We start from the raw sequence: 12,058 nt of genomic DNA, 5'->3' as shown, positions 1-12,058 counted from the left end.
ATATGATACACAATGTTGACATTCATCACCGCTACAAACTGTATTTCTTCTGCTTTCAGTTGTTGTCACCCCTGTGTTTAAAAAGACTAGTGAAGTTGGAGCTCTTGGGAAAGGGTCTTACTGCCCTTAAACCAGTCCTGGGTTCTGACTGTGTCCCACCTTCTCCTTTATGGGTCTGTTGGACCCTAAATGCCTCTCTCAGGTTCTGAACACGGGCCTCCTTACTCTTGATTTCTTCTGTCACGCGATTGGGAAACCAGCCCCTTTCCTTATCGTGAAGTCTTTCACCCATCATCCAACCTGGAACATTTTGAACAAAAAACACCAGGAACGACATATGGATTAAAAGAAATGTGAGGCACAAAATCACAAACAAAACCTGTAACTAATTCTTATAAGCAATGACAGATTTTTGGAATAATTAATTTATCATACCATCATTTGTTTGCTCAAGAAGATTAAAAACATCACCGATCTCAGTTGCTATTTCATCTGGTTCTTGAGCTGCGTAGGACATAATACACTGCACCTGAGGAAAGTCTGATGGACATCAGAGGTGATTTTTAAGTTCACATATGTCCACAAACCTGGAAGTTCAGTGTGTGTGTGTGTGTGTGATTCACTGTCTCACCTTCTTGATGGGGGCCAAAGGGCATGAATCGTGTGCGCCTGTTAGGAGTAAGTGCATGCATCCATCGCAGCTTTTCACTCCTGCAACATTGATATCATCATTAAATTATTTAAACACATTTGTCTTCAGTAATCAGTTTTCCATCAGTAAGACAAAGTACATGTGTGTGAATTGGAGGGAGGCTGGTGGAGCAGTGAGGCTACAAGGAACAGAGGTCACAAAGATGCAGGACTTCAAGTACTTTGGGTACACTGTCCAGTAAAATTGGAAGTGTGGTAAAGAGGTAAAAAATACGGCAGGATGGAGTGGATGGAGAAAAGATTCAGGAGGGATTTGTGACAAATGGGTGTCAGCAAAGACCAAAGGAAATGTTTACAAGACAGTGGTGAGACCAGCTATGTTGTATGGTCTGGAGACAGTGGCATTGACAAAAAGACAGGAGAAAGAACTGGAAGTGGCAGAAATGAAGATGTTGAGGTTCTCCTTAGGAGTGACAAGGATGGATAAGATTAGGAATAAGATCATCAGAGGACAGCATGGGTTGAACAACTGGGAGATAAAGTTAGAGAGGACACACTGAGATGGTTTGGATATGTCCAGACGAGGGACAGTGGTAGAAGGATGTTGACAGAAGGATGTTAGAAATGCAGCTGCCAGAAAAAAGACAAAGAGGAATGTCAGTTTTCAATTCAATTCAGTTTATTATATAGTGCCAAATCACAACAAAGTTGTCTCAGGGCACTTTACAGGAACATTCACATACATAAAAGCCAATTAGTAAAGTTCTCTATCTAAGGAATCCAGCAGACAAGTTGAATCTTGGCTTCGTTGCAGTCTCCCATCCTGAGCAAGCACAGTGGCAACAGTGGAAAGGAAAACTCCCTTGTAAAAGGAAGAAACCTCCAGCAGAACCAGGCTCAGGACAAGCAGTCATCTGCTTTGACCGGCTGGTTTGAGAGGACAGAAAGGAGAGACAGACGAACACAGAATGGTAGGTCAAGATATAGGTCCAGGTATAGGTCCAGGTGTGCCTGAAAGACAAAAAAACATGTTAAGGATAGAAAAAAATAATTACAAATACAAAGCAGGTTGACCAGAGCAAGTAAAGACAGTAGCAGAGTGAAAAAGTGTGGTCAGTTTGTCCTCCAGCAGTCTAAGCCTATAGCAGCAGAACTAAGGGACAGCTCAGGAAACCCAAGCCGACCCTAACTATAGGATTTATCAAAAAGGAAAGTCTTAAGCCCAGTCTTAAAACTGGATAATGTGTCAGCCTCACAGACAGAGATTGAAAGTTGGTTCCACAAGAGAGGAGCCTGATAACTGAAAGATCTGCCTCCCATTCTGTTTTTGTAAATTCTTGGAACCACAAGTAAACCTGCAGCCTGAGAGCAAAGTGCTTTGTTAGGAAAATATGGAACAATAAGATCTGCAATATAAGATGGAGCTAGGTTGTTGAGAGCTTTGTAGGTTAGAAGTAAGATTTTTAATTCAATTCTGGTATTGACAGGGAGCCAATGGAGAGAAGCCAAAACTGGAGAGATATTATCTCTCCCACTAACTCCAGTTAAGACTCTGGCAGCAGCACTTTGGATCAACTGAAGACGTTTTAAAGAAGTATTTGGACACCCAGATAATAAACCATTACAATAGTCCAGTCTAGACGTGACAAATGCATGAACCAGTTTTTCTGCTTAATTTTTATATGTTTCTAATTTTTGTGATATTACGCAGGTTGAAGAAGGCAGTTCTAGTAACGTTTTTAATGTGGGGGATAAAAGACATGTCCTGATTAAAAATAACACCAAGAATTTTAAAATTAGAACTGGAGGCCAAATTAATGCCATCTAAGGAGGTAGAAAGACTGAAAAAAAAAATCATTCCTAAGGAGCTCAGGTCCAAAAACCAAAACCTCAGGATGAGGTTATTATTTTTGACAATTCAGAGAGCTCAACAGGACAAAAACTGTCCAAACACAAATCAGGCTCTAGTGAAATTGTTTAAGTTGTCTCATTTGACAGGGGACTAGAGATAGTAGAAGGAAGGTTTGAATTTTCTCTCTAATTGAAATAATTTTATTTATAAAGAATCTCATGAAGTCATCACTACTTATAGTTGTAGGGATACATGGTTCAACAGAAATGGGACTTTTAATTAGTCTAGCAATAGTACTAAACAGAAACCTAGGGTTATTTTTATTCTCCTCTATTAAAGATGAGTAATATAAAGTTCTAGCTTTATGGAGAGTTTTTTATATGTTAGCAGACTATCTTTCCAAGTTAAATAAAATTCTTCAACATTAGTAGAGCGCCATTTTCTCTCCTGGTGTCTAGATGCCTGCTTTAAAGTACGTAACTCAGAATTGAACCAAGGAGCCATTTTCCTCTGACTGATTACTTTCTTTTCCAGTGGAGCAGTTTTATCAAGTGAAGTTTGCATTCAAGTTGTAAGATGATCAACTAAATGATCTAAGTCACTGTTCTCTGATGTATTACTCTCCAAGACAGAGGGAAACATTGATGGAAGAGATTGTTTAAATTTGGTTACAGCGTTTTTTGATAAGCACCTACTAAGATGAAATTTACTCTCAGTGACTGTGTAGTCATTTAATGTAAACTCACAGGTTATTAAAAATGGTCGGACAGAATAGGAACTAGTGATGGAACGTGTGGCCATGTAATTTGGACATTTCGGAACCGAGTGGACCAACACAGACTAAAGGTAGATGTCATTAAGTTCTGCCTGTCCCCAAAACAACTGTGTGTTTATCTGAATTTGGCTTCCTTGGCTGGCCTTGAAGGTCATCTTATCTGAATACTGCACATAGTGATGCAGACATTCCGCAGAGGGGGGAGACGACGAGAGCAGTGAGTAATGTCCAAGGACGCTCTTGAGGGCACCGTAAGAGTTCTGTTAAGGATGGAATAATCAACCAGTTCCCTCCGGTGAGATCTGTAAACATTCTTGAGGTATGTCGTGGAATGGCCAAGGACAACGCCTATGGGAATCTAAGAGTCCTGAAATGGTGAAACAATGTTTATTCAGCTAGTTTCCTCTGGTTGATCAGTTGGCAATTTGTGGATGGGGGTGGGGGGTGGCAGAGCGTCAGATGACATCAGATTACATATTCTCCTGGCAAATTCAGATAAGGTGGCCTTCAAGGACAGCCAGGGGATCCAAATTCAGATAAACACACAATTGTTTTGGGGACAGGCAGAACTATAATGACATCTACCTTGAGTCTGTGTTGGTCCACTCAGTTCCGAAATGTCCAAATTGCATGGCCACACCAATGGACCATGCCTGAGAAAAATCCCCAAGATCTGATCCATTCTGCCAAAAGCAACTGAGTCTGGGTGCTCGAGGAACGAACCAAGCTATCACAAAGGCAAGTAGTGCGATCAGGTCCAAATTTGCTGCCGTTGACTTCGTTGATTGTAGATAAACCAGCAACCAACCGAATCCAAAAAGCAGGAACTAGTTATCATAAATCCAATTATAAATGTGTCCTTAAAATCGACAAATGGCAGCAGAGAATAGACACATCATCAAGTCTTCCAAGTCAATGAGATATCCAGCTGTGTGCATACCAACAGGGTAAATTGGCTTGCCTAAAGCCTGTCTTCTCTTCAAAGAAATGTTATCAATTGTGTTGAGGATCCAACTGATCAAATCAAGTCCATAATTATGGTTCGGAAGATATGTAGAGAGGCTCAGAAGCGGTTTCACACAAGACAGAGCAGCAAAGCAAAACAGAGAGGGAGAGGAGGGGAAAAGCATCTGACCTCGGCAAGAGCAAATGGTGAATGAGTTGCTGTCTCTAAGTCTATCCATCCATCCATCCATCCATCCATTTTCTTCCACTTATTCGGGGTCGGGTCGGGGGGTAGCAGCTTAAGTAGGGAGGCCCAGACTTCCCTCTCCCCAGCCACTTGGGCCAGCTCCTCTGGGGGAATCCCAAGGCATTCCCAGGCCAGCTGAGAAACATAGTCCCTCCAGCATGTCCTGGGTCTTCCTTTGGGTCTCCTCCCGGTGGGACGTGTCCAGAACACCTCACCAGGAAGGTGTCCAGGAAGCATCCTAACTAGATGCCTGGGCCACCTCAACTGGCTACTCTCGACGTGGAGAAGCAGCGGCTCTACTCTGTCTCTCCTGGTTGATTGAGCTTCTCACCCTATCTCTAAAGGAGAGTCCAGACACCCTGTGGAGAAAACTCATTTTGGCCGCTTGTATCTGAGATCTCGTTCTTTCGGTCACAACCCACAGCTCATGACCATAGATGAGGGTAGGAACATAGGTCGATCGGTAAATTTAGAGCTTCGCCTTTTGACTCAGCTCTCTCTTCACCACAACAGACCTGTACAGCGCCTGCTTCACTGCAGATGTTGCACCTATCCGCCTATCGGTCTCATGCTCCATTTTTCCCTCATTTGTGAACAAGACCCCAAGATACTTGAACTCCTCCACTTGGGGCAGTGCCTCCTCCCTGACCCGGAGAGGGCACTCTACCCTTTTCCAGCTCAAGACCATGGCCTCGGATTTGGAGGAACTGATCTTCATCCTGGCTGTGTCGTTCTTGGCTGCGAACCCCTCCAGTGAAAGCTGTAGATCACGATCTGATGAAGCCAATATGACCACATCGTCATCAATCAATCAATCAATCAATCAATTTTATTTATAAAGCACCCTTCATACTAAAAGCAGCTCAAAGTGCTGTACAGAATTATAAACAATAAACCCACAAAATAAAAGCAAACAACACACATAAAATAAAATAAAATAAAATTGTATGGAAAATGTATAGACTGAACAGAAATGAACCAGTTCAGGAAATACAGTTAAAAATATGGGTCTTGAGCCTGCTCTTAAAAACAACAACATTCTCTGCGGCCCTCAGGTTCTCTGGCAGACTATTCCACAGACGGGGGCCATAGTACTGGAAAGAAGCCTCACCGTAAGTGTGAGTTCTGACTATTGGAACTGTTAGTAGTCCAGTGCCAGAGGACTTTAGTGTCCGCGGGGGTTCATAGGGTAATAGCAGCTCTGCAAGATAAGATGGTGCAAGACCATAGAGGCATTTAAAAATCATTAAAAGAATCTTAAAATCAACCCTGAGACGCACAGGGAGCCAATGCAATGATTTTAAAACAGGTGTAATATGAGTCTGCCTTCTGGTCTTGGTTAGCACACGAGCAGCAGAGATTTGTAACAGCTGAAGGTTGGATACATTTTTCTTAGGGAGTCCAGAAAGCAGTGCATTACAGTAGTCTGAACGGCTAGATATAAAAGCGTGCATCAAAGTCTCAGTATTAGTGAAAGAGAGAAGAGGGCGGACTCTGGCTATATTTTTTAGATGGTAAAATCCTGTTTTGACTATATGTTTGATATGTGGATTAAGGTCGTTTTCACACTAGATAGTCGGGTAGACTCGGTTCGGTTTTGGACCAATATTCATGACCTTTTGTTTATATTTGAGCTGGTGCGTTTGCATTCACACTGCACTGGGCAGTCGAGTCAACCTGTTGAACCAACCTATTCCCCCGCTCGCCTGTGGGGGCGCTGCACCCAGAACTACTGAAAGAAACAACACAAAAACCTCTGAAGACACGTCTTCTTCTTCTTCTGTAAATAAAAATAAAAACTAAGTGGCATCAAGTTTTAGCAGTTTTAGGAGTTATATTTTGTCATTTTTCAAAAATGGACTTAGCATGAGCAGAAGATGAGACAGAAGACTATGGAGAATATTGTTTTTCACACAAGGCAGCAGACGGCTCCATATAAGGTCAGAGAAATGCGTGTTTGTTTACCCTGCTGAGCGGGGTTCGGTCTGTTTACATTCACACTGTACTGAGTTCATTTCTACCGGACCGAGACCTAGGTTTTAGCCCGGGCCAGAGTTCGCCTTTTTGTTCCGTGACAGAGTTCGATGGTGCGTTCACACCTCCCTAAACGAGCCGGACTTTCAAGGAAAACAAGCTAGAGTTTAATTAAAGCGGACTAAACAGGGCTGGTGTGAATGCACTTTTAAAGTAAGCTCAGAGTCAAAAAGAACCCCCAGGCTTCTTACTTTTTGGGAAGGTTGTAAAGCCAGAGATTGTAATTTCTGAATTGTATTTTCTTTTTGAACCTCCGGTCCAATGATTAAAACTTCTGTTTTGTCCTGGTTTAGCTGGAGAAAGTTCTGTGCCATCCAGGACTATATGTCTGAAATGCAATTAAAAAGTGCAGTGATTGGCCAGGGGTCCTCATGAGATAATGAGATGTATAGCTGTGTGTCATCAGCATAACTGTGGAACCTTATCCCATGGCTCCTGATGACTCCACCAAGTGGCAACATGTACAAATTAAAAAGTAGGGGGCCTAAAATAGAGTCTTGGGGGACGCCATAGTTGGCTTCATGGATCTGTGAGGTGCATGTATCCATACTTACCATAAAGGTTCTATCTGTGAGATAGGAGCTGAACCACAGAAGAACAGTACCAGAAAGACTGACCAGGTGTTTTCATCTATTTAGAAGAATATGATGATCTACTGTATCAAAGGCTGCACTCAGATCCAATAGAACAAGAACTAAGAGCTTGTGTGAATCCAGATTACACCTTAAATCATTCACAATTTTTAATAGGGCTGTCGCTGTACTGTGGTTCGTCCTAAAACCAGATTGATACTTTTCTAAAATACCAGCATCATTTAAAAAGTTATTTAATTGAATAAAAACAAGCTTTTCTAAGATTTTACTTAAGAATGGTAAGTTGGATACAGGTCTGTAATTATTAAAAACACTATGATCTAGATTGCTTTTCTTCAGAAGGGGTTTCACCACAGCCATTTTAAAGGCAATGGGGAAGACACCGATCTGAAGAGAGCAGTTTACAATGTTTAAAATTTCATTCTCTAAGAATCTATAAAATGAATGAAAAAGTGATGAGGAAATTGGGTCTAAGAGGCAGGTGGTTGGTTTGACTTGTGAGAAAACTCTGCCGAGCATCTCTGCATCAACCACATCAAACTTGTCCAGTGTTTGCTCAGGTGAAAACAAGCATTCAATAGATTTAAAACCAGTATTTTGCTCAGATAAAATGTTAGCTCTAATTGACTCAATCTTACCTCTGAAGTGATTTGCAAACTGCTCACAGAGTTAGTTAGTTGGAGTATTTGAAGAAGCAGTAAAGTCAGGGTTAATCAGATTATCAATGGTGGAAAACAAAACTTTGGGATTATTTTTGTGATTGTTAATTATTTTGGCAAAATATGCATTTCTTGAATTTCTGACAGCAGAATTGTAGATATTAAGCTGTTCGCGCATTATTTGGTAGTCAATTGTCAATTTGTTTTTCCTCCATTTCCTCTCTGCTTTCCTGCAATTTCTTTTGAGTTTCTTTATGTCTTCAGTTTTCCACGGGCATACTCGTTTAATAAAAACTTTTTTGAAAATAGTGGAGCTACATGATCCAGGTTTGTTTTCAGTTTGTTAAAAAATTGACTGACCATTGAATCGCAGGAAGCAGTTAAAATAAGAGGGGAATTTTGGTTAAAATCTCTAATAAAATTATCAATCACCTCAGGGGTAAGATGGTGCCTCCTCACAGTTCGGACCATGGCTTTCTGCTGAATCAAATCAGTGACAATAAAAAACACACAATAGTGGTCAGACACAGCCAGGTCAACAACAGAGGACACACCAGAGGCCAAGCCATAGGTAATAACAAGGTCAAGGGTGTGTCCCCTGTTGTGAGTCGGCTGCTTGACGTGCTGAATAAAATCCATACAGTTCAGAGTTTCTAAAAACTGTTTAGTCAAAGAATCTGATGGATTATCAACATGTAGATTAAAATCACCAGTCACAATAATCTTATTGTACTTAGCATGAATAAAACATAAAAACTCTGAAAACTCAGTCATAAAATCAGAAACATGTCCGGGTGGTCTGTAAACAGTAACACAAAGTATTGGCAAGCTGCTAAAAACAAAGGCATGATGCTCAAAAGACGGGTACTGGTCAAATGAAATCTCTTTAACAGCCAGTAAATTATTAGATATTGAGGCAGTGCCACCACCTTTTCTGCCACTTCGAGCATTAAAAGAAAATTTAAAACCAGGTGGAGAGGCCTCAGTAAGAACAACTGGTGCATCTGCACCTAACCAAATTTCAGTTAAAAACAGACAATCCAATTTAAAATCTGAAATCAAATCATTTATAATAAAAGATTTGTTTGAAAGAGAGCGGACATTTAAAACAGCCATATTTAGGGTTACAGGTGAACTGTTAACAGTAGCTGTAGGTGATAAATAATGTTTTGCTAAAGTTCTAATGTTATTAAAGTTCACTGAACGAGTATGGTTATGTATGGTTCGCTCCCTGTATGTAGTCCTAACTGAAATTAATTGGTTGCTGGGAACAGATGGGCCTGGTCCAATGTTATGTGCACAACAGTTACAAGAGGAACTATAAGAGCCAGGGCTGGTCATCTGCAAAAAGCAGAGATGCGATCCTAAAGCCACCAAAACGGATCCCCTAAACACCTTGGCTGCGCCTAGAAATTCTGTCCATAAAAGTTATGAACAGAATCAGTGACAAAGGACAACCTTGGTGGAGTCCAACTCTCACCAGGAACGAGCCTGACTTATTGCCGGCAAAGCGTACCGGGCTCTGACATAGGTCATACAGGTACCTAACAGCCCGTATTAAAGGGCCTGGTACCCCATACTCCCAGTGTACCCCTCACAGGGTTCCCCGAGGGATGTGGTCGAACGCCTTCTCCAAGTCCACATAGCACATGTAGACCGGTTGGGCAAACTCCCACGTACCCTCCAGGACCCTACTGACCAGGACAAAAACTGTACTGCTCCTCCTGAATCTGAGGTTCGACTATCCAACGGACCCTCCTCTCCAGAACTCCCAAATAGACCTTACCAGGGAGGCTTAAGAGCACGATCCCCCTTGTAGTTGGAACACACTCTAAGGTCCCCAATCTGTCTGCCAATCCAGGGGAACTTCCCTTGATGTCCACGCAATATTGCAGAGTTGCGTAAGCCAACACAACCCTACAAGATCCAGAGCCTTAAGAAACTCCAGGCGAATCTCATCCATCCCTGGGGGCCCTGCCACCGAGGAGCTTTTTAACCATCTTGGTGACCTCAGCACTAGAGATTGGAGGGCCTGACCCAGAGTCCCCAGGCTCCACTTCCTCAGTAGAAGACATGCCGGTGGGATTGAGGAGGTCTTCAAAGTATTCTGCTTAACGACCAACGGCATCTCGAGATGAGGACAGCAGCACACCCCCCCTCCCCATAAACAGTGTTGGTGGTGTACCGCTTCCCTCCTGAGATGCCGGATGGTGGACCAGAATCACCTCGAAGCCGTGCGGAAGTCATTCTCCAGGGCCTCTATGAACTACTCCCATGCTCAATTTTTTGCCTCAGCGACCACCCGAGTCGCATGTCGCTTGGACCACCGGGTTCGAGGGTTGCTGCCACGACAGGCACAGACAACCTTGCAGCCGCAGCTCCGGTAAGCTCGACAATATAGGCACAGAACATGGCCCACTCGGACTCAATGTCCCCTACCTCCCCCGGAACATGTTCGAAATTCTCCTGGAGGTGGGAGTTAAAGCTCCGTCTCACAGGAGACTCTGCCAGATGTTCCCAGCAAACCCTCACAATATGTTTGGGCCTGCCAGGTCTGACTGGCATCCTCCCCCACCATCGGAGCCAACTCCCCACCAGGTAGTGATCAGTCGACAGCTTCGCCCCTCTCTTCATCCAAGTGTCCAAGACATGTGGCCGCAGATCAGATGAGACGACGACAAAGTTAATCATCGAATTGTGGCCTAGGTTGTCCTGGTGCCAAGAGCCCACATGGACACCCTTATGCTTGAACATGGTGTTTGTTATGGACAATCCATGACGAGCACAGAAGTCCAACAACAGAACACCACTCGGGTTCAGATCAGAGGGGGCGTTCCTCCAAACCACACCCCTCCAGGTCTCACTGTCATTGCCCATGTGAGCATTGAAGTCCCCCAGCAGAACAAGAGAGTCCCCAGGAGATGCACTTTCCACTACCCCTTCCAAGGACTCTAAAAAGGGTGGATAATCTGAGCTGCCATTTGGTGCATAAGCACAAACGACAGTCAGTACCCATCCCCCCACACGTAGGCAGAGAGAGGCTACCCTCTCATTCACTGGAGTGAACCCCAACACACAGGCACCACGATGGGGGCAATAAGTATGCCCACTCCTACTTGGCGCCTCTCACCAGGGGCAACTCCAGAGTGGAAGAGTGTCCAACCCCTCTCAAGGAAACTGGTTCCAGAGCCAGAGCCATGCGTAGAGGTGAGTCCGACTATTTCTAGCTGGAACCTCTCAACCTCACACAAAAGCTCAGGCTCCTTCCCCACCAGTGAGGTGACATTCCACGTCCCAATAGCCAGCTTCTGTAGCCGATGATCAGACCGCCAGGGTCCCCGCCCTCGGCCACCACCCATCCCGCATTGCACCCGACCCCTTTGGCCCCTCCCACAGGTGGTGAGCCCACGGGAAGAGGGACCCACATCTCCTCTTCGGGCTGTGCCCAGCCGAGCTCCATGGGTAAAAGCCCGGCCACCAGGCGCTTGCCCTCGTGCCCCACTGCCAGGCCTGGCTCCAGAGTGGGGCCCCGGTGACCCACGTTCGAGCGAGGGAACATCAAGTCCATTTATTTTTCTCATCTAAGTCTCTAAGTCTATCCCATCCTAAATGGAAAATGGAGTGGCCATTCTCACTAGTTGTTATATATCGTCCACCAGGCTCCTATGCTCAGTTTTTGTCTGAATTATCAGATTTCTTAACTGACTTACTACTAAATACTGATATAGTCATAATATTGTGTGATTTCAATATTCATCTAGATGTTAAGTCATAGCGCAAGCATAGCCTTTAAAAATTTAATAGTCAGTTTGTTTTACCCAAAGCGCCCAAGCACCTACTCACTCTCATCATCACGCCCTTGACCTAGTTCTGACCTATGGCATTGAGACTAATAACTTTGTAATATTTTCTCCAAATCCTGTTGTGTCTGACCATTTTCAATTACCTTTGAGTTTACATTAAATGACTACACAGTCACTGAGAGTAAATTTCACCTTAGCATGTGCTTATCAGAAAGCGCGCTAAACAAATTTAAAGATTATCTTCCATCATTTTCCTCTGTCTTGCAGATCAGTACATCAAAGAGCAGTGACTTAGATCATCTGATTGATAATTTTACAACTACTTTGCAAACTTCACTTGATAAAGCTGCTCCACTGAAAAAGACAGTAATCAATCAGTGGAGATTAGCTCCTTGGTTCAATTCTGAGTTACGTTCTTTAAAACAGACATCTAGAAAACTAGAATGAAAATGACGCTCCACTAGTGTTGAGGAATCTTACTTATCCTAGAGAGATAGCC

At 43.4% G+C, this 12,058-nt stretch overlaps 1 protein-coding gene across 1 annotated transcript in view; it reads right to left on the bottom strand.

Annotated features, from left to right (window-relative positions):
• LOC119411059 (ephexin-1) overlaps positions 1 to 12,058 on the bottom strand; it is a 68,153-nt gene continuing 56,095 nt past the window's right edge. The window contains exons 3-5 of the mRNA XM_037677980.1: positions 632 to 711; positions 436 to 540; positions 1 to 300 (exon numbers count right to left, since the gene is read on the bottom strand). Coding sequence (XP_037533908.1) covers positions 56 to 300; positions 436 to 540; positions 632 to 711 — 430 coding nt within the window. The 3' untranslated portion in view covers positions 1 to 55. The remainder of the gene's footprint in view (positions 301 to 435; positions 541 to 631; positions 712 to 12,058) is intronic.

Source organism: Nematolebias whitei, chromosome 6, assembly GCF_014905685.2.
Source record: "Nematolebias whitei isolate Nwh7 chromosome 6, NemWhi1, whole genome shotgun sequence".
In the NCBI taxonomy this organism is placed as follows: Eukaryota; Metazoa; Chordata; class Actinopteri; order Cyprinodontiformes; family Rivulidae; genus Nematolebias; species Nematolebias whitei.
Note: the sequence above shows the minus strand (reverse complement) of the source record. Positions and strands in the feature narration are given on the sequence as shown.